General features: G+C 36.0%; 2 protein-coding genes across 4 annotated transcripts in view; one reads left to right on the forward strand and one right to left on the reverse strand.

The window, feature by feature from the left end:
* Positions 1–213: 213 nt before the first annotated feature.
* LOC126972655 (transcription elongation factor S-II) lies at positions 214–2,192 on the forward strand. The gene is made up of 2 exons (XM_050819538.1): positions 214–456; positions 653–2,192. Exons 1-2 carry the CDS (start codon positions 388–390, stop codon positions 1,460–1,462), a joined length of 879 nt encoding a protein of 292 aa, XP_050675495.1. The 5' UTR covers positions 214–387; the 3' UTR covers positions 1,463–2,192.
* Positions 1,693–27,019, reverse strand: part of LOC126972623 (zinc finger protein Xfin-like) — a 52,569-nt gene continuing 27,242 nt past the window's right edge. The window contains exons 2-5 of one of the 3 annotated variants that reach the window (XM_050819469.1): positions 10,899–11,810; positions 7,808–9,141; positions 6,860–7,037; positions 1,693–6,473 (exon numbers count right to left, since the gene is read on the reverse strand). In XM_050819469.1, the coding sequence (XP_050675426.1) occupies positions 3,930–6,473; positions 6,860–7,037; positions 7,808–9,141; positions 10,899–11,795 (4,953 nt within the window). In that variant the 5' untranslated portion in view covers positions 11,796–11,810 and the 3' untranslated portion in view covers positions 1,693–3,929. Of the gene's footprint in view, positions 6,474–6,859; positions 7,038–7,807; positions 9,142–10,898; positions 11,895–27,019 lie in introns of those variants that run through there. The other 2 variants (XM_050819468.1, XM_050819470.1) reach the window with 2 other exon arrangements.

Consider the following 27,019-nt stretch of genomic DNA (forward strand, 5'->3'; position numbering starts at 1 on the left):
TGGTATTGTTGGTTGGTTGACCAAAATTTCTATAATTCCAGCCGTTGGTATAGGTAACAAACCGTACTATGAACTTACAGACTACCTGACACAGGAGTAAAATGAATAATGATTGTAAGTAGCCCTTTTGACATAAGTTGCGAATTAACTCGAATTATAGTCGTATTGCCGTCTGTGGCACCAGAATGTCAAGTCAGCGTTGTACGGCGCGCGCAATGCGCGTGCCGGCTCACGGCTGCTGTCAAGTGTGCGCTGACACGCTGTGTTGAAACTTGAAACTTCTTAGTCTATGAACAACTGGTATGGTGGACGATTTACTAAATTAACTTCGAATTGTTTAGTGAAATAGGCGGGAATTTACATTGTTTACATTACAATCTATGCAAAATGAGCGTGCAGGAAGATGTGATGAAAATACAAAAGAAATTAACTAAAATGACATCTGATGATGGCACGGTACGTATGGTTTGGTTCGATAATATAGACAATAATTGATTAGTTAGAACCAACAAAATCTACGCTTGTTTATTAAATATATTTACAATTTGCCTTATTGAGTTATTTATGTGTAAATAATGTAAATCGTATTAAATTCTGCATGATCTTATCGAAGTACGATTAATTATATGAAGTATCTACGATTTTGTTATAGGGTCAGGAAGAAGCATTAGATCTTTTGAAATCGTTGCAAACAATGGCAATTAATTTGGATGTCTTAACGAAAACACGCATTGGAATGACAGTGAATGCTCTGCGCAAATCAAGCAAAGATGAAGAAGTAATTTCTTTATGCAAAACACTTATTAAGAACTGGAAAAAGTTCCTTTCTACACCAAGCACTCCATCAAAAGATTCCAGCAGCTCATCAAAACCAAAAAAAGATTCAAATAAGGATAAGGAAAAAAAGGATGATAAAGAAAAAGATAAGAAGTTGCCAGCATCTTTTCCGCCACAATCCAACACTACAGATGCAGTCAGACTGAAGTGCAGAGAATTACTCTCTCAGGCACTGAAATGTGATGAAAATATCTCAAACTCTTGCGGTTCACCTGAAGAGCTCGCTGAAGAACTTGAAGAATGCATTTATGCTGAATTTAAAAATACTGATATGAGATATAAGAACAGAGTCCGATCACGGGTATCAAATTTAAAAGATCGTAAGAATACAACACTACGGACCAATTTCTTAAATGGAGTTATATCAGCTGCTCGACTTGCAAAAATGACACCAGAAGAAATGGCCAGTGATGAAATGAAGAAATTACGTGAGAAGTTTATAAAAGAGGCCATTGATGATGCTCAACTTGCAACAGTACAGGGTACCAAAACAGAAATGTTAAAGTGTGGTAAATGCAAGAAGAAGAATTGCACATATAACCAGCTACAAACTAGAAGTTCCGATGAACCAATGACAACATTTGTCCTCTGCAACGAGTGTGGCAATCGCTGGAAGTTCTGTTAAGACTGTTTATTGTAACACATTTTGTGTAGGTTTTATTATGGTTGTATCCCAGTGACATTTATTTAAATGATTATTATTACTGTATAACCATACTTCTGTCATTGACAATGGATTTGTCTTTAGTAGTTAAGTATTAATTAGTTCAATAAACTAATTCTCTTATAGTAAGTTGTTTGAAGTGTTTTAACTTTTATCAGAAAATTTGGTTTTTTAATGAAATAAAACAGTCATCATAGTACTATAATCATATATTTGAACATTTTAAAATACAAAGGGAATGTGTCCTTTAGGACCGAGTTACATTTTATATTTGAAACTATTTAGACACTTTCTTATTTACACATAGTATGCTCTAAACAATAAGGATAACTAAAGGAATAGTCTATATTGACATCTATAATATGTCATCATTTTATTGTCTGCTTAGAGATAAGGTGTGTTCCACTTGCTATTATAGTTCATAACTACATGTCTAGAGGTTTCTCATAATTCATAATTTTCTTGCTGTATCTCGGCACAATATTCTAAGGTAATAAAATTGTAGTGACACAATCAATATACATATATTTTTGGCTTTCATATTTTGATACTAGCAGAGTGCAACAAAAAATTTGCGCTTTTGAAACTAAGATAATATAATAGCTCTATAAAATGATGTTGGTCTAATATTGTAATGGTCATAGTGTAGACTGCTTAGTGAAGATAACTTAAATAAATTAAATTAAAATACTGCATGTATTTGATTCTCATTCCTTGACAAAACTTTATATAACTTATATATATGTAGAATAGCTATATAAAGAATAGCTTTAAACATCATGTAAACTAATTATGATTGGTGAGTAACAGATAGCTAGTCTTAAAAAAGTGATGGTCAACAAAATACTAATTTTTTTTTAATGTACCTACATACAAAACACTAATTCCTTTATGTTTTAACACTTTACTAAGTTACATACTTTATTACTCTTCTAAATAGCATGATTTTGTATGCCAACTCAATATATGACCTCGTTTTTGAGATTCTTAATTCTCCCATTTTATCTTAAGACATTTTCTGCAAATTGTTTTGCTAGGATAAATAGCGACGGAAAATATTCTAATAAAATTGATATATGTACACCTCAAAAGCTATAATTTCGACAACCAAATAAAGAAAATATTCTAAAGCTATCACAGTCACACAATTCTAATCACATGAAATTAGATATTTACCTTCAATGTTAAATCTGGCTTCCAGGCGAATAAGCCAAGACTATAATGGGTATACATAAAATGTCAGATATTTTATATGTCTAGATAGAGCCTCTTGCTACTAGACAACCGATGAAACACACCTGGTTTAACACTTTAGTATATGTGACAAGCAATGTCTTACACTAGCTATTTGTATGTCACTTTGTGTTAGGGCGTGTGCATTGCTCAAAATAGATATTAACTGTCAGCCTCACGTTATCACAGTCTATCTAAACATATAAATTATCTAAGCATAAAATAATATGGATCCTTTGATTCACTACATCGTATGAAGTAGTACCTAACAAAAGAGTTAAGTTCTTAAAGCTATGCAAACAACTAACTTAACATGTGCATATTATAATCTATTATCTATATTGAGAATACATTTATATACATGTACCTACATTAAACTAAAAACCATTTCTAGTATTATACCTTAGATGATTATGACACCAATATATTGCCAGGTGAAACAAATGGTCCCCTATTGATAATACATAATATTTATTGGTAATCATTATATTGATACATTATGCTATTTGATTTGGCTGTGAAAGTTTCCTGAACTGTACGATCACACACAAATTGTATCTATTTATATATAAATGTTACTGGCCAGAATTTAAAAACATTAAGTATCAAATGATCCAACTAAGTAGTTATTAATAACCTAATATGGCAAGTCACAACTTTGGCAAATATGTGAGTAAAATAGTTTTATTATTACAGTATATACTTACATTCAAAATTCTTTATTTTTAATAGGTAGCATAGAAGTAGGTACTTTAGTTGGAGTATAAAATGTTCTGGATTAGGTACATATAATGGTCTGTGGTATGTTGAAAATCTTTGTTCTTATGGAACCTAATGATTGTTATGTTATTTAGGATATTACCTATACAATGAACGCACATAAAATGTGTTCACTACCTACACATAATATAGAGTAAGTATACACATTGAGGGTATTGCATTACATTATGCCAATTTAAATATATATACACGAAATGTATAGGTACCTATTTAAAAATTTATCCAACTAGTCTTATATTATAGGATAATTCTTTAAATAGGTTCATTCATCATTAGTTTTTCAACGTGCCTACCCAAATATTATACAATTGTCAAATAATTTCGATTTCAGCCACTTATTTTTTAAATGAGTAGGTATATAAGTAACTAGTTAAATAGATAGGCATATATAGATTATATAAACTGGACATTGTTTCTAAGATTGTACGTGAAATTCGCCTGTTTCAATTTTCACATACAGTTTATCCTCATTGCACAAAAGTCCGTTATTTTTTGTTTTAAGTTTAAGCTCTGTGGGCTTACAATCTTCTTCATCCACTTTAGTAAACGAGAAACCTACACCTTCATTAGCAGCATAACATTCTGGTGAAATATTTTTCATATAATTAAAATGGGTCTTAAGATGTTCCCTTAGAAAATGAGATTGGACTACAACTAAATCACAAAATGAGCATTTATTATTTCCACTTATAAAGGAATCCGATTCGTCATGCCGCTTGTAATGATTTTGTAGCGCATCTTGACGTTGATTAGTATAAGGACATAACATGCACAAAAGCAACTTTCTATCTTTTGTTGGCGATGGGTCAGTTGCATTTGTTTCATTAGCATTATTCGTAAATGATCGTCTTCGTTGTAATAAACGAAGAGTTTGTTGATCACTTATCGAAAACTGCTGGAAATCACTTTTCACTCTCTTTGGCATGGTTTTAATTGCAAGTGTAACAGCTTCACTTTTAATACCTTGTTTATTTTCTTGATGTTCAGTTTCATTTAATCCATTACTACCCTTTTTTCTTTCAGCCAGAGCTTCATCATTCATTTGATGTTTTCGCATATGCTGTACATAGTTAGCATAATATTTAACTGAATAGTCACAAATTTCACATTTGTATCGTTGTTTAGAACCATGAAGTGAAAGATGTATTTTGTATTGTTCTCTTTTCTCGAATGCAGATGGGCATTTATGGCATTTGTATCTTTTTTCCTTTTGGCGGCCATTTTTTAAATATGTTGGATAAATAAACTCTGGGTTTCCATGCATTAGGTATCCAAATTGTGGGTCAGCTTGTAAGACAGGTGGGAAGTGATCATTCGGCTTTACAAGTTTATCCTTATCAGTAAGAACTCGTTTTTGAGCTTCGGTTTTTCTTTGAAATAAGTCTGTTCCTGATAAAGGTATGTTTTTAAAATCTAAATCATCCCCAGAATCATATTCACAACCTGAGGGCTTCCTTTCTTTTTCATGCAAAAGTTCATGTTTAGCAAGATTTCCGATATTCCTTACAGTATAACTACACTTTTTGCACTTATGGTCACCTTCTGCCCCATGTAACCCAGCATGGTAATTTAAAGCAGAACTTTTAAAGAATTTTGCAGGACATTCTTTGCAGTAATACTGCTTGGGACCATGTTTTTGATCACCTTGCCTTTTATGATTATTTTCGACGATTTGAAAATTTTTACCTGGATTAGCAACCACCCAAGTACCCTCAGAGGATACTGGACAGTGTACTAATTGAGTACGTGGCTCTTTATGTACTGAATTAATTTTATGCATAAATTTCAGCATTTTTGTTTTGGTGTTGTATTCATCTGTGTGAACACAATTATGCATATTCAGTTCATTCTCTTGGGGCACAGAAAATTCACAACTTTTACATTTATGCAAGAAAATCAAGTCATGAAATTTATCGTGAATTCTTAATTCATTTTCGGAAAAGAATCTTGCTGGACACTTTTGACAAAAATACATTGTTTTTATTTCTTTGGTATCTCCTATCACTGCGTCCTCCTTTAAACTTTCGTCAGACGAACATAATTTGTCTTTCTCGAGAACTTTTCTCAACTTGGCTATTTGTTCTTCATCTGGTACATCAAATTCAACCGGACAATATATTCGTCCGTATATTTCCCCGTGCGTTTTGGAATGATCAGCTAATCTGGATTTACTATCACACGTAAATTTGCACTCTAAACATTTAAATATTGTAATATCACTGTTTTCAAAAACAATGCAATGTATTTGTTCGTGATTTGGAATTTTACACTCTTTAGCATTAACATACGAGCAATAGCGACACTTGTACATTTTATGAAATTCATCTTTTGCGGAAACCCAAACAAAGGGTATTTCGTCCACCTCGCTAGTCATCTCTGATTCATTGGAGTTCGTAATTGGATCAAAATCTCCATCTTCCTTGTTGGGAAATATACCATGGACTCGTAAATGTTGTTGGAGTAGATGCCTTTTCGAAACACTGTAATTGCATTCTGGACATTTGTATGGCGTATCTGCTGGCAGACGATGAAATTGTTCATGATACATAAATTGAGATTTACTATTTGTTTCGTAAGGACACTCCGTACACTTATGTCGCTTAAATGTTGCCGATATGCTAAATCTGAATTGAGAGTTAATTTGATCGGGAAGCGGTGATTTACTTCCCATTGCTTTAGAAATATATTCTTCGGGATCATTAACCCCATGTAAAACAAGATGTTGTATTAATTCTTGCTCATCTTTTACGAAATAAGGACAAAAATAACATTTAAATATAGAATGGCGCGATGGTTGGTGATTCTGCATATGCGAGACAAGTGAACTTTTTTCATTGGATTTAAATGGACATTTAGGACACATGTCTCCAACGATGTCATTGGTAGATCCTGGTTCATATTTGGGTTTTACTGTAGTGATCACATTTATAATGCCATCGTGTTTCAAACGGCAGTGTCTCTGTAAATAAAGAAAAGCTACGGTAAGTTTATGCTTAAAATTTTTATAGGGTCAAAAAAATTGTATATATTATTAAAAAGAGCGCAGAAAAAGGATGCTGCAAGAGTTCCTTGCGCCGCTTCTTCTCTCTCACAGCGTCATTTGTTTCCTTGTTTCCGAAGCGGTGGAAGTCTTAGAATAGACATCAAAAAGAATTCTAAAGGAATCAATTTTGGGAAAATTAATGCCTTTTAAACCTTATTATTTACTTATTTATGCATTAAGAGCATTAAAGCATCTCCATACCAAAATTTAGCAGAAAATGTAGGTAGATGATAGATATTACTTTCAAAATCTGACATTTAATTAGTCCTTATTACATATGAAAATTGGCGAAATTTACTTACTTGTATAACATGTTTCCAGTTAGATAATTGGTTGCAATGCCCACACCGATAAGCTAAGTCCGCAGGGTCAACAGTATTTTCCAATTTCTTATTAAGTTCTGATTTTAACTCACTTGAACCGTCATCCCCTTTAGTATGTTCTCGAACATGTTCTATGAGAGCTTCCTTGGATGAATCTCTAGAAAAATATTATGTAAACATGTTTAAAAATACTTTATAACTTTTATCATTATTATGACAATATAACCTAGAGACGCTTCATAAAGGGTGACCGTTTTCAGATAGAACATTAGAAATAATTAAAATATATAGACTTTAACTTAAGAAAAATCAAAAGCTAGAAGTGATTGTTTACCTAGTTAGTTAGTTTTTTATTACCTGGCTAATCGAAAATTCACTACCCTATGCCCGCTCACCTAAGTAGGTTTACTGAATCGTTTGCATTGCAAATATACAGGGTCAGTTTAGTTCAAAGATCCGGAGTCTACTAGGTATTAAAGGTCTATTTTAGATATCTGCGATATATAGATATATGCGGTCTGAATCTCGGATATTAGTTCTCTGGCGACAACCATTATTCTCACCTAAATACAACCCAAGTGCGGTTTTCAAGAAAGTTTCTTCTTTTATCACTAACTAATATTACCAGATCGATTTGACATAACAATCTTTAAAAATCGTGTACTTACCGCAGCCAGATTTAGGCAACGTTCTTATATTATAAAGAAGTGAAGGCTGCGGGCGACTTGCACGCTCATTGTCCAAAAATAGGAACATTTGAGTCAGCCGTTGCATTTATTGCAGGCACATAAGACATTCCATCTTAATTTAAGGTCTATGGGCGCAGTGCGATGTGATCGTGATCGTATCGCGGTACGCTACGCTCGCTTAGCTAGTTTTCAGTACAACGTCTTGAATTGAAAAAAGTAATTATAATTCGACACTTACTTGTAATTGCACTTTTTACATTTCCATATCGTCTTTTTCACTTTTTTTGTATTCATGTCCAAATCTATTTTGTTATAATTTTGCTGTGTTTGTAAGTTCAGTGGGATATCATAGTTCATTGTATCATTTCCAGCATCAGGCAATGTATCCTCATCCAAATTTGCATCCATTGGTGCGTTTGGGTCGATGTAATGAAATTCATTTTCTCCTTTATCGTTTAAAATTGACACAGCTAAGTACTTATTATATTTAATATAATTACGCCTTCCCGTTTCGTCTGTCATAAGAACTTTAGCTTCGGCGTGTTCAGGATCTCTAGCTGACTTTAATTTAATATGCTTGGTGATATCCCAACGCCAATTGGATTTATATTTGCACAAAGAGCATTCAAAAGGTTTTCTATTCAAATGAGCCACTATGTGAACATGGAATCTTGATGCAGTTGATGCCCAAAATAAACAATGCGGACACTTGAAAACTTTTTTACCAACGGCTTGACTTGGTGACAAATTCATACCATCTCCATCATCAACAATTTCAGAATCAAAAAGCTTACTTTCAGGAAGTGTGGAATCATCAGTGATATTTATATCAAGAGGAGTATCAAATTTGTTTTCTTCTCTGTTAATATTATTCCAAACAAATACAACGTTTTCCATCGGATGTGGACCCACATCTTTATCTATTAGTGTTATCGTAGTTTTATCTCCATTACATTTTTGCGATTCCACCACTTGTGCTTCTGGATCCGATTTTATACACGATTTTAAATGTACTACGAGATCAGCGCTGGATTTACATCGGTGTCTACAGTTCTGACAACGCGTTGATCCTAATGTGGATGGCAATGTATTAGATCGGCTACATTGTGACATGCAGTTTTTCTCATGAACTGAATATTCTGATAAACATTTGCTTTCAAATCCACATTTTTTACATTTTAAAGATCCTTCTTCTCCAGTTTCTGTTAATATTCTTTCTTTAAGCCTGTCAAAAAATGATTCATTTTTCTTACGGTTTGTTGACTCCTTTGGTATATACGATGTTATAGATATGTCCAATGATGAATATTTCTGTTTAATTGTATCTGTATCAAATGAATTATCTTCTTTAAATTTTTTTGCTGGTGGCTCTCCTGTCATAGGTTTATTTTGGCTAGGTGTTGAACAACTCAAGGGTATAAGTTGAGGTATTGGCCTCGGTGCCTTTTTACTATGCTTTTTTGAATCATCTGATTGGTTACTATATTGTAACTGCATCTCCGGTGTAGTTGCTTCATTTGAATCGCTGTTACAGTTAATCATGTCTTTATCATTATATTCCACTCCCATGTCCTGGAAAAAGGAAAAATTCATATTAATTATTGGGTTCTATAGTAATCTTCTCAACACACACTCTCTCACGTAACAGAATGTAATGTCTTCGCCGACGTGGAGCTTACGGTGAGCTTTTTATTTTATATTCGTTATTACTAAACAAATCACTTTAGTTTTGCTATTTAGTTATGCTTGCCGAAGTGATCGCCTGCCAGGATGTGGTATTCATAATATTAACAGATTTAATGTGAATATACAGCTGTATATTCACATTAAATCTGGTAGGTAGCTACCTATATTATTACGAAAAGTATTTAATTTTCGCGTAGTAAAAGTCATTAAATAACGATATTTGTAACAGTTCGAGCGAAATCTAACCTAAATACCAATCGGACAAGTACTTTACTTATGTATCAAATTGGCCTGCATTTGCTCAGGAAAACTTAAAAATTTTCACAGAATAAAAACGCTCCAGGGCGTTGTATCTCTGTGCTAGGTTTTTCAAACAAAACGTACAAAAGAAACAGTTATCGTTCCATCCGGATTTGTAGGTAGCGATTGGATTACTTATATGAAGACAATGAATGCAAAGCCAACTCTTCACAAAGGCTGTGTATCCATTTATTCATTCCGCCAGTCCAACTGTGTAGAAGTGTGTAGGTATAATAGTTTAGTACAAGCTTGTTTTAAGAGCAGATTGTTTCATAAAAATAAATTTACCTAGAAACACTTTGATTGAGGTACAAAAATATCTTCTGGTTACTAATAATAAATGGGCTCTAGAAATTATAATTGACGTGGAGTAAACTCCGATGGACAAAAAATGGCAAGAAAGCGGCGGTTTTAATTGGAGAATCCCGATTACCGGTACTCAACGATATCTACATGGTAATCAGAATTAATAAAAGTTGATTAAATTATTCAATTATGTGACAGATAGTTTAATTCAATAATATTCATACGCGAGTAGATACATAGCCATGCGGTAGCGTCTTTATTTATTGTTTTAATGGATTAATTAAAGGTAAAGGTAAAATTCCTACACAAAACTTCAAACTTGGTGACTTTTTATACGCAACCTCAGAATAAAGTGATGCAATTAACTACTTAACAAATATCTATTTAATAAATATTTTGATCTGAAGAAACCGAGAGAAAAAATAAGTGTCGGTTAGGAATTACTCAAAATGATAAAGGAATAAATAATAACCCTAAAAAGTTAAATAGGTAAGACAAAAAAAGTTATAACTACTTATAACGATTATTTTTATGAGTTGTTGGTATAACAATACCTACCTAATTATTGCAAAAAGTATTTAATGATAATTTTGTGAAATTTTATCACTTCGATTTTCACCAAAGATTTAACAATTTCGAAATATAATTAGATAAGAAATACATAGTTTTGATTAAATTTACTGTCAAACGCATGACGGTCAGGCGAGGTGAGTGCTTTCCCCATTTCGCTGTTCTAAAAGTCCTCAACGTGCCTGAAGTATACACTTCAAAAACAAATTTAATCACGTAAAAATTAACACAATTCAAAAAAAAATTAAAGTAGGTAGCACAAGGTAGAAAAACAATAATATTGAAATAGTAGGTACTTGAAGGCTGTCATAAAAACTCAAAATTTTTGAAATACAAACGAGAGCCCCGCGCGCCTGTGTTCTATAGGTACCGATGTGTCAGTGGATCGTAATCGCAACAATGATTACAACAAACCGCCAATATCCGCCAGCCTATCGACTTCTACAGTAGCACCTACAGGCACTTACCAATGAAGCACACTGCGACGATTGCGAGTCACTCTCTTCCTCCTTCAAAATCAGAGAGTTCTCATCCGCGCTGTCCAAATCGTTCAAATTAGTGCCGCCCACTTTATAACGACATCGAATCGACCCCCGATTTCCTACGGACGGCGTGTGATGATTCACCTCGTGAACTGTCATACTCTGTCGGATGTCCGTCGTAAAATTACATACAGCGCAACGAAAATTCCCCTTCCCACCGTGATTTTTCATGTGGCGATCCAAACTCCACTTATATGGCGTACGGAAGTCACACACGGTACACTTAATCATTGGCAAGGAATGATTGCTCAAATGTTTTGCATATCTCGCTTTTAAATGTGTCACGTAATTACACTTATTGCAGGTGTAAAATTTTCCCTTCGGATTCACTTCACCGTTTGAGTTGTCATCATTGTTCAACTCAACACCTTCGACCTTGACGTCGTGGTAACTCAGTACATCGATTGGCATATTTTCATCAATGTAATCGACTTCGTCCAACATTTCGTCCGCATTATCAAATTTCACCCTGTCCGGTACGTTGGCTTCAATCTTTAGATCCGCAGACGTATCGTGAATGAGTCTTATGTGCCTCGAGAGTTTTTGCTGATGCCTAGAAGCGTAGACGCAATGAGGACATTCATGAATTTTAAACTTCTCAAAGTGAACGTCGCGAGTGTGATAGAGATAAGCCCTCGGGTTCTGCGTATAGAACTTGCACTTGGTGCAACAATAGTTCCGTCTTATCTTACAATCTTCGAGTTCAAAGTCCTCGGCGTTTTCAGCAGAGGCCTCAGAGGATGCATCGCCTAGGAATCGCGCTTCGACAGAGCGCACGAGGGTCGCAAGCTCGCCAACGTGTGCGCGCGGTGACGAGGACATCAGTCGAGAAGTCCGCTGCAACAAAACAATTGTTGGGATATGTTATACGTTCGTGACGACTTGACGAGAGGCGCGGGAGGGTGCGGGCGCGGGGAGGGCCGGGTGAGCACTCGCTGCAGAGCGCTCGTGTGCGGTTCGCGAGAGCGTCGTCAACGGAATGAGGCAAGCGGCAGGCGGCAAGGGCGACGGGCGACCGGTCGCCGCTGAGTCGGTAGGCGGTCGTCGCCGCCGCGTCGGTCGGCCCTCGGCAGGCGAGCGGAGCGCGGCCGACCCGGGGGCGACCGGGGCTGACCGCACAGCCGTCACTCGAGGTGCTCTCGTGTATATCATGATACACAACACTACTTAATATATGTCACCACAGACGGCAATATCGTTCAACACCATGTTACTGAAGATGAGAAATCTAACTAGACTGTATCGTATACTCGGCCTTGCCTATTTAAGTCTTGAAGAATAAAAAAAGTGGACATAATCCAATGCTCCCACGAATAAATAAATACCCGACTATTTATTCGGCTGTATGGTGTTCTGTTCTGTGCCCTTTTCGTCTTGAAGGATGTAAGAAGCAGACAAAACAACAATGTCACTGCGACATACAGGACTCACGGAACTATCACGATATTGATGACGACAGTAACCTTGACACTGTCATTACATTAAGAACCTAGGCTGTTAGATTTGCGGTCACCAGTATCTCACTAAACTTCATCCATTTAGAAACAATATGCGCAAGTAATAATACTATAGTTTAGTTAGTGTAAAATAAATAATGTTTAAATTGAAACTCCCTTTATCAAAGGAAGCAAATAGTAATTTAAGTTCTATCCTATATACAATTTGAGGGTCCGGTACGCTAAGTAAAATAGAATATACAATATTAAACTATTTTTATTAATATTTATTTTTAAATCGCACTACCTGTTTCCTAGATATTTTGAAACTCATTTCGTTTTAAGATATTAAAATTCCCTTTGACAAATTCAAATAACTATTCAAAATAGGATATGAAATCACTTAGGTACTGAAAATCAAAAACTACCACCGATTCGGAAATGTAAGTACTATGTCTCAAACAAGCAAACAATATCGGTAGGTACACACACTTACACCGGTATTTAAGATACACCACGTAACTTAACTATCATTCATTGTAATACAGTAACATTACAATAAAATATAATATTTAGTTTTCAAAATTCATTGCTAGTACTTAAATGGTTGCAGAATATTTTTAGAACGCTCTGTATCACCAAATGATAATTGAAACAGATTAAACAAGCTATCTGGATTTATTAGGCGGACAATTGAATACCTGTTGCGCCCTTCAACACCCTTTTTAATGAGTGATTTCATCGAATTATGTGAGACTGTAAGGTTGTTTTCGTTAGGATCTCTCTTGTAATGAGTCCAGATGAGTAACAAAACAACTCCAGACTTTAAAGCGAGTATACGAGTCAGTCTCATATAAATTATGACAAAATAAATAAGTAACGAACCGCAGTTCAAAAACGTCCAGCTGTATTCACGGACGAGTAAAAAATTAAGGACTCCGTGTCACCTTACATAACAGTGAGGCACCAAAACAAGCCGGTAAACGTGTAAATACATAGCCCCACGCATACAGTTACACTAATACAAGACGATCGGCCGCCATTATGAGATTTGCCATCGTCTGTGACAGATCAGTTTGCGTCGCAATAAAATATTTTAAAAATGCCGTCGTGCGTTGTGAAAAAGTGTAAAAACAATAATATAAAGCTATTTGTGGATATATGATTATTTAAGGGAGAAAAAATTGTGTAACTGGTATACCCCAAAACCGCACACACACTGGCATCAAGGTGCTTCATTCGCTAATATCACGGCGCGGAGTCCTTTCTTTACTAGTCCGTGGCTGTATTATACAGCCATAACATATACAGGATGTATATATTGGCTTCCTCTTCCATTTCATTTATAAGAGGGGGGGAATCAGGCAAGAGGCTCGAGCGATGGAAAGTGAGAAAATAACCTCCAGATTCTTTATATAAAGTAGTATTTGTAAGTAAAATAAATAAAAAATTATGATATTTAAAATTTCAACTTCAATATTTCGGGCTAAATAAAGTTGCATATGCGACTGTTCAAACTAAATTCCCTCACAATTGATAATTTCATATCTATAATATTATATATTTGTAATAAAAAATCCATCCAGAGCAAAAAATTTAATTTATATTCGTAATTCGTACGTTACTTACCTAAAGGACACATAATAAATGCTAGCAATCTTCTACGCGTTCTTATAAATTATTAAATATTATATAATTAATGTTTTACGTAATTATAAGCCATTGACAGTATCAAGTGTTAATTTACACTTAAAATTATTTCTAATTAAGTACTTATCGCAAATATTTTTGTAACCAATATTGTTATAATAAGTACTCTATTATTGTTAAAATACTTAGTTGACGTAACAAGTTGTCAAGGGGAATATTTTTTACGCTGTCAAATACCAACGAGGTAACAATTCAACTTAATCAGAACAAATAAATAGTCAGTCGTTGACGTGCAATAAACAACTAGACTCACAATCGCTTATTAAAAGGTCGTCAAAAAATGGGCGTTGTATATACGTACATACATTAACTTATATACAGATTTATTCAAATTGACACCTTATTTCGTGTCAGTAATGTTCATAGTCTATTGTATACGCTCATTAGAAGCTGGGACGCGAACACGAGGCAAGAACAGTTTGTTTTAGCAATTAAAATGTAATTATTAAGCAAGGTGCACTTACCTAGAATATATATATTTATATATATATATATCGCTTATAAAATGCTCACAGAATACCTTTATTTATTTATGGTGTATGTGGATGATGCAGCTACTGTACTCAATAACTTTTGTATTAATTAACATTTACTTTTTTGACTTACTCGTGTAAGACATTGACTATTTGACGTTTGCACACTCAAACGTTTGTTGCATCATTTTACATATTATATTGTAATTGAAATGATTTGTAAATCGATGGAAATGTAAATCGTTATATAAAAGAGTCGCAATGAATTTCTTGCTACTTCTTCTCATTAGCTCAACCCTTTACGAAGTAGCGGTAGCTTCAATAAGAATTTTTTTTTTGACATTCATAAGTGTTATTTCCGTGACCTACGTGAATGAACTGATTTTGATTTGATTTGAAATACGACACTCCATCGTTTTAAAGTTTTTGGATATGCTGTTATTTGGACAGTTTCTCACTGAACACCTTTATCGGTGCGCGGCCTTGTATTCAAAGCGCGGTTGAAACACAACTAAACGAAAACTCTGCCTAATACGCGTAGGCAGATCTTTGCTTCAGACAATTTTTGAGCATGATTGTGAGTCCAGTTGCTTATTATACGTCGATAGAGTCAGTACAAGTACAATTATTTAATATTAATTAACGTGTAATTTTATATCTTTCTTCCATTTAATTAAAAATAAAATCCGGAAAAATTAGAGAGCCGGACAATATTCGGACTAGAGTCTGAAAGTCCGGATTAATCCAAACGAATCTAATCCGTACAGGCCTTTTATAGAATACTAGCTGACCCAGCAAACGGCAATACAACCGATATTAAAATCGCGATACAAAAGTAACTGTTGATCGTAGATGGGTGAAAATTTGAAGTTGTATGTATTTTTAATGCTGACTCATAATCAAATAAACAAATTTAAAAAAAATGTCAAAAAAATTAAAAATCAATATTTCGTGTGGACCACCCTTAACATTTAGGGGGATGAAAAATAGATGTTGTCCGATTCTCAGACCTACCCAATATGCACTCAAAATTTCATGAGAATCGGTCAAGTCGTTTCGGAGGAGTTCAATGTTTAACACCATGACACGAGAATTTTATATATTAGAAGATTCAGAAGATGAGCAACTATTAAATGAAAACTGTATAGCCATAATCCTATATATATAAGTGCCTACCTTCAAAAAAGCAGTATTTATGGTGGTACCCTTTTCGAATCATTACAAGAATTATTATTGCACGATTAAAATTAATTTTCTCGATAGAAAAACACCAAAGTAGACTTCGATAATATTGAAGATCTTAAGTGGTACAATCAAACTGAGTTGGTGATGATACTATCAAAGTCAAAGTCAAATAAATTCAATTCAATTATGCTTAAACTAAGCGCTTTTGAATCGTCACTATAAATATATTTTTTAAATTACTGAATCTACCATATGTTCGGCAAAAGTAGAGCTTACAAGTTACAAGTTACAAGAAACTCCACGGCCACTCTATTCACTCAGATAGAGTATTTTTTAATGGCTGCAATATACATAACATCAAATATTTCATAAATAGTAATAAAGAATTAACTGTATAAATATATATTATCGTATAGTGGATGCACCAACCTTTATTGTTTGTGTAAGGATGGTGAACATGATGATCGAGATTACTGTCATAATAAGCAATTGTATCCAACAGATACAATAATTTATTGACTGTCGAATGGAATTTAAGCATTGGAATCAATGAAAGAAATAATGCTAGCTTTATATTATTAGCTATATAGCTCTTAAATAGCTTGTGACTTAGGTGAAGTAATCGTGTGCTATTTTTCTCGACGCCTACTGTGTGCCTATTTTGCTTGGTGGGGTGAGGTGGCGACTGCTAATCTTGTCAACCCAACTCCTCCAAGGTACCGTTATACTGATAGACTTACAATATACTATCGTATAGACAAACGATGCGTGCAAGAGATAAGAACATCTCTAACTGACATACACCAAGATAGAAAATGAAAGCAAACCTATAGTTATCGTAACAGTTATTCTCATTCAAGCTTTTCCGAAGTGGTGGTAAACTCTTTGACATTCATCGGCAACGCTCCTGTGATTCCTCTGGTGTTGCAAGAGAATGTGGGCGGCGGTGATCACTTAACACCAGGTGACTCGTACGCTCGTTTGTCCTAATTTTACATAGAAACAGTCAAGTGTCATTTTGACCTGAGTGAATACCTAAATGATTTTTATTACTTTTGTTAGTATGTTTCACTTAGTTCTCGTGTTACTGGATACAGTATTGTCGCCGCGAGCGGCAGGAAGCGAAGGTATCCCGTGTTGAGTATAATGGTAGGCCGGGCGCAGGGGGAGTCCTCGCCCTCGGAATCGATATGGCGTCGCTCTCGCTGAGGTCCGGTGAGCGTTGCTGAGGCGATGTCGCCCCTGCCCTCCGCGACCCGCGCCTCACCCCGCCCGTCTGCTGCCGCGGTATTTATAGCGACGCAGCCGGGGACTTCGAGAACCCAGTTACCACGGGAGCTTACTGCATCCGCTACCAAACACACACATACACCATACTGTCTGTACACTGCAGATGCGGTTTGAAAGAAAGAAAACTTACTACTATGTACTACTCGGTTACATTATCATTGGACCTGACGTCGATGACGTCACGCCGCTTTGGTACGGTGTGCAAAACAAGCATTAGGTACTAGGATATAATTATTAACAAATAAACAACAATTTACTTTTACGGTATTATACATTAATGTAAAGGTGTTGTGTTGTGATGCTAATTATTATAATTATAAAAAAAAACGATGAAAACATACGGGTTTAGTAAAAAAGTATTATTTTTCTGGCAGTAGGTACAACTATAGTGACACGGAACAACAGAAACTACAAAAGACAAAACGTAACAATTAGAACTTCGATACCACGATAATATCACTGCGTACCTAACGATAATGGAACTGCAAGCCGTACTGACACATGAGTACGAGCGCAAGTGGGTGAAAGAAGAACGGGAGGGGGCTTCACGTGGCCGTTTAGTTGGTGGAAATAACACTAATGTATCTCAAAGATTATGAAAAATTTCAAGTTTGTAGCCCTAGCCAGGCGTTCTTAATGTCTTGTCAAGTTAAAATTATAATTTATTTTCGTAATTCCTTCTAAGCCATACAGTATAAGCCATTTAAGCCTGATATATTTCGCAGGTGTAAAACCTATTCGCGTTTGTATGTTGTTGCAATTTTACAAGTATGTTAGAGAGTGATATCGTAACTTTTTATATCATTTTTCTTGGTTTTCCAACAGTACGGAACCCACAGTGCACCAGTCGTTTCGCGCTTGTCAGCTTGTGGGGTTTCCGTATCCAAATTGTAACGTAACTATCTATAACCCAGAGACATCTATCTTTCCGTCCGTCCTGTCAGCGGGCTGTAGATACGTGTATACCATAAACAAACATGTGAAATGTTGAAAGAGTGTTTTTTTATTTATGGAAGAGAGGAAAAACTAGAATACATAGGGGTCACCTGATGGTAGGTGATCACAGCAGCCCATACTCTTGCTACACCAGAGGAATAACAAGAGCATTACCGACCTTATACAGGGTCCAATAAACAAACCTACATATGAATTCGATAACTGAAAGCACATAGGTGGCGTGCGAGATCGAACCTGGGGCTTCGTGGTGAGAGTCAATGGTTGTACTGCGCCAACGACGAGACGCTTAAATGTATCACTATAGCCGCTCTACCAAAAAGTAATTAAAAAACAATGTCACAACAAAACAAGTCGAGAAAAGAAAATATTTTTCTAAAAAAGTACAGTGTTAAAATACGATGGTACTGAACCCATCTCTTTCGACCCGCATTTGACCGGTTCGAAAACGAAACAAAATACGATCAAAACGTATTTCTTTATCATTATGTACCACGTGAGTAAGTAGCTAACTTGTTGATAGGATTAATTGAGTACCAATTAATAATAATTAATGGTAATTTATAACGATATAATACCGTATTTTAATACACGCGTAAGATAGATCATAACCGTTTCACTATCGTTTCTTTCAAGTTAGAGTCCGAAGCTCAAAGATAATGTAATATGGCCGCCACAACGTGCTTCCATCTGTAATATACTTTTACTTTTCGTTAATACTGTTACCGTAGGTCGGTGAGAAATAGGTTATTATGACGAGAAAATAACAGGATGAATTAGTTCTGCTATATCGCTACAATTTGCTTTTCAAAAATCCAAAGCTAATATGTAAGGAAATCTAATGTTACGGCCGTAGATATTCTAAATATGTTATGACAGTTATTTAAAGTCAAAAACTACCACCCATTCGAAATAGTATGCCTCAGACCTGAGAAGAACGGGCACAGGAAACTCAGCAGGCTTATTTTTTTATCATAAAAATATCGTTACGATTTAATATCGTCAAATAAAATATATTATTTAATAGCCTGATCTTATCGGGCGGTCGATACCAAACAAACGATTTTTAACAATTCTTTTGAATTTCATAAAACAGACAGTTCTAGCAAATACACATACGTATGTATGCAAAAGCTCGTTATTTTGTTTTTATACTTAGGTATATAAGTTTTACTTAAGTTACTGATAGTGTGGAAGATATTTCATATATTTTGGAAATCTACTAGTAGAATAGTTGCGGGGTTGTGTATTTTATTTCCAGTTGGAGGCTTTGCATAGGAGGCTGGTGGTTACCACAGCATCACCTTTTTCTCCAGTGAAGCAGCCATGTGCAATCTTTATTGTGTGGTTCGGTTTTAAGCTTATGAGAGTTTACATCCTATGTATCAAAGTAATAAGCGGAATTGCGATACCGTTAAGAATTTTGGGTCCAAACATGAATCCTCGGCAGCCAATGTCGTATATATATATATATTTAAAGTCGGCACACTTTTCTCCTTAGTCGTGTGTCAACTGTCACTGTCCGAATCAAACTTGAACTGAATAAATGTTTTACATTGCTGCTTGATGAACAAGAACATTTTAAACAACCGGAATAAATGCAGCAATGTATAGATATAGCAGTCAAAGCTTATTATGATGATATTTGTGGTATTTTCCATATTTCGGCTTTGTTTTTATAAGACGTGATTTGTCTTTTTTTTATGGAATACCTGGTGTTAAGTGATCACCGCCGCCCACATTCTCTTGCAACACCAGAGGAATCACAAGAGCGTTGCCGGCCTTTAAGGAAGGTGTACGCGCTTTTTTTGAAGGTACCCATGTCGTATCGTCCCGGAAACACCGTACATGGAAGCTCATTCCACAGCTTTGTAGTACGTGGAAGAAAGCTCCTTGAAAACCGCACGACATGGAGAACCGCCACACATCCAGATGGTGAGGATGATATCCTAACTTGTGGCGTGTTGTGCGATGGTGGAATTCGGCGGCAGGAATCAGGTTAAACAGCTCTTCTTCGCTTGTGTGTTATATTTAGAGCTTTAGTGTCGGCAGCACGCAATGTAGTGGGCAAGGCAGCTCGTTACTATTTCTCAAAAAAATAATATTTGTACGTAGTTACGTAATAGGTTTAACCCTACACTTATTATTTAATATTTAGTATAAAATGCTGTAACTAATTAAACTCACTCAAATAATTATTTGTAGGTTCAGCCGTGTAAAGGAGATACAACGTACTTATAAGTACATACATGTTATATTTTTCTTTTATTTATCGCTACGGAATCCTTCGAGTGTGGTTCCTCGAGGTTTAACACGACGGTAAGCTAGATGGAGTGTATAAGCTGTGCAGTGAATATGCAACGAATGACCGTTCATAATCAAAATAATGGCCATGCTGTGTATATGTATCACTTTTTGGCCTCAATTTGTGAATTTCCTGAGAATTCGAATTAATAATTTAAAATCAGTTTGTGAAACATAACACAACAGAAGTAAATATTTCATTAAGGCGACACTTAATGCCAGCGACCTTGAGCGATATGAGTTCACGGCTGCCGGCCCGCCATCTATGTAACAAAGCCAATATTTTCAAAATTCTTGCGTGGAAAACAGTTTACATGTTTACAATCCTCGTTGTTCACTACTAATCTGAATAAATTAACCTACACAAAAAAGTACAAGCTATAAGAATAACTTTTCTGAGAGAAGTACCAAAAAAATGCGTCACGCCATGCCAAAAAACATGTTTAAATTTAAAGAAAAGTGGTAGTTCAAAAAGGCTCGGCAGTGTTAACTATAACCAACAGCAAGCATTAGGAACCTACAAATAAGACTTAAGGATATGTAGTACAGGATTAAGTAGTGTTCATAGCTCGAAATGCTATACTTTCACCATAAAACTTGTCTAAAAACACCATGTTTGCGTGTTTTCTGCTTACTCTTCGCCTTAAGGCCAGGTTAATAATATGAAATACTCACTGAGTCGGAATTAAAAACGAAAAAACTTGAAGATTCTTCCTTGAGGCCGAGGATAAGCTTTGCATCTCCTATGCACTTGGGCCAATTGATACATAAACGTAATACCACGCTGGGAAATTATACCTTACTTCCGAGTGATGTTTGCAATACTTTAAGATACGTTTTAAAATGCTACAAACCTTGACGATGGGTTACTAACGACGGTTTTACTTGGACCAAACCTAATAATAATTGTAATAACGGTTACCGAGCGAGACTCCCTTAATCGACTCGAGCAGACTTAACTCGAATGAGTGTTACAGAAGCGAGTGTGATGGCACAGTCTCATTCAATACCCAAATAAAATGTCCCAACGACACTTTAATTTACACGATGTGCTTATATCGTTTGAACTTTGCTAAATGATTTAAATAGATCGTAACTTCGTTATCTTGATGTTCCGACGAACTTTGACGAACAAATGCTTAACATTTTAGTTGCAATTAATCTTGTTAATTCTATTGATCCATGTAAATATAATTATTCAAATGCCTACGTCTGTTCCTAAATAACAATTCTTCCTACTTGATGATTATTGAATGTTATTAAGATAAAAATATTTAAATATGATGTTTGTTTGTTCCAGCTATTCTCCCAAACGGCTGGACCGATTTGGATGGTACTTTCATGGCTAATGTCAAAATTAACTATGTCTACTTTTAGACAAATTCAGGTTCCTCGCAAAAATAAAATAAACGCTTGAGATAATTAACAAAACTTGTTTCAGCTCGCACTACAAATAATAATTACAATCATTAAAAAAAAATTACTGATATCACCATACGATTAAAAAAAATCAATAACATAACAAGGTATCTATCAATATACATAAAAATGAATTGCTGTTCGTTAGTCTCGCTAAAACTCGAGAACGGCTGGACCGATTTGGCTAATTTTGGTCTTGAATTATTTGTGGAAGTCCAGAGAAGGTTTAAATAAATATGAAAATGCTCGGAATTAAATAAAAACAGCAATTTCATATTTCCTTTGATACTGTCATCCGTCGTTAAAAAATCAAATTGAAAGAATAGCTTCAAATGAATAACTAATTAGAATTTCCAGCTTTCTCAGCAGGTTAAATATACAGTTAATTTTACCTCATATAAAATTTGAAAACAAAATATTTATGTACGATAATTCTTATGTTTTGTCATAAGACATAAAAAAAATTATAAGAACTACGTCCTTAGTCATGTGTGTACGCGGACGGAGTCGCGGGTATCAGTTAGTTATTTTATAAATATTTTCAGTGCTAGCGTCATTTCTGTCAATAAGCACCTGCTTAATATTGTGCCCATACCATAGACAATAATAACATGCTTTCTGGAGATGGATATAATAATATTACTAAATATATAAAAATACCTTGACTGCCTGGATTGGTTTAAAGATTGAAACCTTTGCCTCTTCTAGTAATGTACAAAGACACAAAAAAAAAATACATGACATTGACAGCAGTTCTCGCTATCGCCCTCAGTCACTATCATAACATCGTAGGTACCTATTTATTATCTGTGACAATCACTATCGTATATGTATAAGTTTTGTAAGAAGTCCATTCATATTAGTCCTAAGCTGTTTTCTGTCTTTAAATATAATATGAAGAGTATAACTTTTATATTACATCCCTAACTATATTTTACATCCTTGTATCAAAAGTTTTAGTAATTTAGTAACAAACAGTTAGTCTTTCCTGCTGTTTATGACAGCAGAATAGCCAAAAAGGATATGATACAACATTGAAGATTCACTTTATACTGTAGGTAAAGATAACCTATATGTATAGGTAGACACCATGTAGATACGTATAAGACAGTGGTGGCGTCATTCTCGGCGTGCTTGTAGGAGGTCGGGTCGGCCGAGCATTCCAAGCATGACTAACCACAGTCGCAAATAGGTAGCGCTGCAGCTGTGATGGCGGTCGACGATCGCTGGCTTCGACAGACTCAACGTTCATGACTTCATGTTATAACATCCGAAGAGTTAATGATTCTGTAGATATAATATGAAGAATAAAAGCGCAAATTATACTTAATACATTTAGTAAAGATAAATAAACAATACAAAAATCTTTATTTTGTTACCTAGTATATTTCTAATAATTAGGTCGTAGATTTAGGTAGGCATTTTATTAATAGCTTGTAACATAAAAATAATGTTAATTAAGTATATTGTTCAATTATTTTCTTTAAAACATAGACTAAAGAGTAGTTTGGTGCATTGGTGAGGACGGTGCGGTATGGCGACGTAAATAAATTTGCGCGCCAATTGACCTTTCGTCGGGCGATGTCGCCGTCGACGCGGGTGTGCTGCCGTGCCTCACAGCTTCGCCAACACGGGCTATATATAGCCATTAGTGCGACAACACTTCGCCATCCGAACACCCACTAGGGGCCGGCTACGTAGGCAGTTTTCCTTTATCACCCGCCCGACAGCCTCTAGCTGGTATTCACGTTCAAACCACCGGCGCTGTGGAGATAGCGTCGGGATGGCGACCCACTCCTCCCTACAGAGATCGATACCCTACAGATGGTGGACTCAACGCTCAACATCACATGAAGCGACGATATTCGTTGAAGAAAATCACGATAAAACTGAATTTGGAGTGCGCATTTCAACAAAACTATACGATAATAAGTTAAGATAATAATTATCATTACAGTCTGACAGTTTGAATTATATTACAATATTGTGATTGCCATCGAATGCATGTTTTAACAAATTATTAGTTAGGTGTAGTAAGATGTTATGTCGCGTCGTGAAGCCACCGGTTCAACTGGTAATTATCATAACCTTGAAGAGTGTCCACTAATCAACGGCTCGCGCTCGTATTGTTGCTATCGTGCACTGTTGAGCATTGTGACGAAGGCGTTCTCGATCACGTCTTGTTATTTCAACTGCCCGTTGGTCGAATTTGCAGTTGCAGTTTAAATCCGGGAGTTTTGCATAATATTTGTGCACGTTCACTTATTAGGGTTGAGTAGTGTGTAGGTATCTTACGGGGCGGCGCAAGATTAATAATTTGATGAGAGAGTTATCACCTACCATCAATTGAGCCCCATGCTCATCAACGGTTGACTAACATAATAAAAAGTGAATCGAACGTAACTCTTTCGATGTCGATCGCTATGCATTTTTAAAATTATCGTTTCGCGTTCGTTTTTCAAAAACATCTTGACTAGCCACAGCCTAAGGCCGGCTTGATCAGCGGGTGGCGTGCATCGTACAAAGATGGCTACGATAAGGCGCGGCGGACGCTCCTCGGTCGGCGGCCGGCGCTCGTGTCATGTCGGTGTTGCACGTGTGTGCGTGCTGTGTGCCGTGTGGAGTAGCTGGCGCGGTCCCTGGGGCCCCGCTCCCTGCTCTCCGCAACCCGCGCCCCGCCGCCCGCACGTTCCGCAACATGTGCGGCTGATGGCAGCTCAATGTCTCCGCCATCGCTACGAGTTTTATACAACAGTCGAGCACTTGCCACTTCGTCCCCGTCCCTCCCGCGCCGAATGCCGGAGATAATAACGCTTATCAAAGCACCAGATAGCAGAGGTGCTGTTCACTCGTTTAGGTGTCATGGACGCCACGTTTCTGGCCAACAGAACCGACGCAGACCCGTTTCCATTACTTATTTACAGCACGGCTTTCATGATCGATACATCATAACGCTACACATAGTACTTAGATCTTTACAGTTGTCAGTAAAGATCGAATATAAAAACATAACAAATTATATACTAAAACCTTCCTCGAGACCACGGTATCCATTGGTGAAAACAGCATAAAAATCGGTGCAGTAGGTAGTTTATGAGTTTATCGCGAACAGACAGACACAGACGCGGGGGAGGACTATGTTTTATAATATGTAGTGATACGTTTATAGCTCATTTTCTGAAAGGCGCCAGCTTCGAGTCGCAAGAAGCCGTTGAAATAACATAAGCGCAGATAATTTATCAGGGTCAAGTAGGTACCGCGGACCATCGGTGAGGCCGTTGCTTCTACCTACGCCTCTGCGTCGCTATAACATATTATTACATACAATAAAATGGCAACACAAGTATATGCTATTAAGATATACGGTATGTATATACGACTCTCGTGAAAACTACTGATTCCTGATTATTATATAGTGACAGAAAAAATCCCTGCGGAGAAACGATAACAAATAGTAAACAATTACTAATTGAAACTAGTGAGACGATGAAAACACAACCACTTTTGCATTCATTCGAGTTGAGGAATATTCTTTTATTTCAATTACTGATGTCTATTTTATTCGTGGTGCTGCGCGGTCCGCCATGTTGGATTTGTCTTTCGAAACAAGTTTGCAGCGCAGGACAAGCAGCCGTCTGTTTGTGGCCGCGCCATCTGCTCTCGTGTCAGGTGGTATGTTGTCAGCTTACCACACGACACACAACAATTATATGCGACCTCTAATGCATTCGCTCTAAATACCTCAACATTTCAGCCAGCCAAATTAGGTTGCGTGATACGTGACGTCATAGCGATACCGACGAGCTGGCTCTGACGATTTGTCTGTGACTATTTTCCTCGCTGGATGTCTTCGTTTAGTTGAGAGTTATTCAGCTCTCGCAAAAATACTAGAAATCTGTTTTTAGGGTTCCGTAGCCAAATGGTAAATAACGGATTATAGTTTCGTCATGTCTGTCCGTCCGTAAGTCACAGCCACTTTTTCCGAAACTATAAGAACTATACCGTTGAAACTTGGTAAGTACATGTACCTATTCCGTGAACAGCACTTAAGTTTTTTACACAAAATAGAAAAATATAAACAATAAATTTTGGGGGTTCCCCATACTTAGAACTGAAACTTAAATTTTTTTTTTCATCAAACCCATGCGTGTAGGATATCTATTGGATAGATAAGAAAAAATGAGGTTTCTTATATCATTTTTTTCTAAACTTAATAGTTTGCCCTGTAACTTCTAAAATAAGAGAACAATAAAACTAAAAATATTATATGATGTATATTACTTTTTATATTATGTAACTTGCTGCTACGGAACCCTTGATGGGTGAGTCCGACTCGCACTTGGCTGCTTTTTTAATTGTTTCGATATATATCAATCAATGATGAATCTAATTACTGTTAATGAGCAATAAAAACTGTTTATCAATCTGACAACATTTGAACCCTACGTACGTCTGACGGTACCCAAAAGTTTTAAATAAAACACTTTTTAAAGTCCTTTCCAGATCTCGTTTGCAGGGGGACTGCAGATGAAATGAGTCAAAGACAGTATTTGTCATAGTTGTCATTATGAAGTTTTTTTTTTATGGAATAGGAGGACAAACGAGCGTACGGGTCACCTGTTGTTAAGTGATCACTGCCGCCCACAATCTCTTGCAACACCAGAGGAATCACAGGAGCGTTGCCGGCCGGGTTTAGCGCCGTTTATTGCCTAGGATGTGGTATTTGTTAGCCAAATACCCCTGAAAACGAGATCTGAAAAGGTCTTGAAACGTTAATAAAAATAAAAATGTAAGTTTTACGCAAAAATCGAATGTAAAAACAGTTACAATTACACGCGTTTTAATCCTAAGTGTTTTAATTAAATGTGTAACACTCTCGTTAATCAAAGAAAATACTATGATACCCAAAACCCCTGCTTAGTGAAACAATATAACCACGCCTATTTGTCTACTAGACGTAATGCGTCGTAGTTGAAAGAGTTGACAAACGTACCGATCACGCTATATTATTATGTAATAGCTGGTGAGATGTAACGCATTTTGTTCATGCAGAGTTCCCGACTGAGAGCCGTGTATGCAGTACCGTCTCATCAGCGAGGTCATTGTATAATCGAGTAGGTATAACCCATGCCAAACAGCAGATATCAATAATTCTAAATACGGATTCGATTCAATATGTGGACGGAAATTTACAAAATTCGTAAGTTCATACTCGTGAGATTGTAAGCTCTCGAAAAATTTGGGATTGATTATCAAAATTTATTTAGACTCAGCG

This window comes from Leptidea sinapis, chromosome 27, assembly GCF_905404315.1.
Source record: "Leptidea sinapis chromosome 27, ilLepSina1.1, whole genome shotgun sequence".
Taxonomy (NCBI): domain Eukaryota; kingdom Metazoa; phylum Arthropoda; class Insecta; order Lepidoptera; family Pieridae; genus Leptidea; species Leptidea sinapis.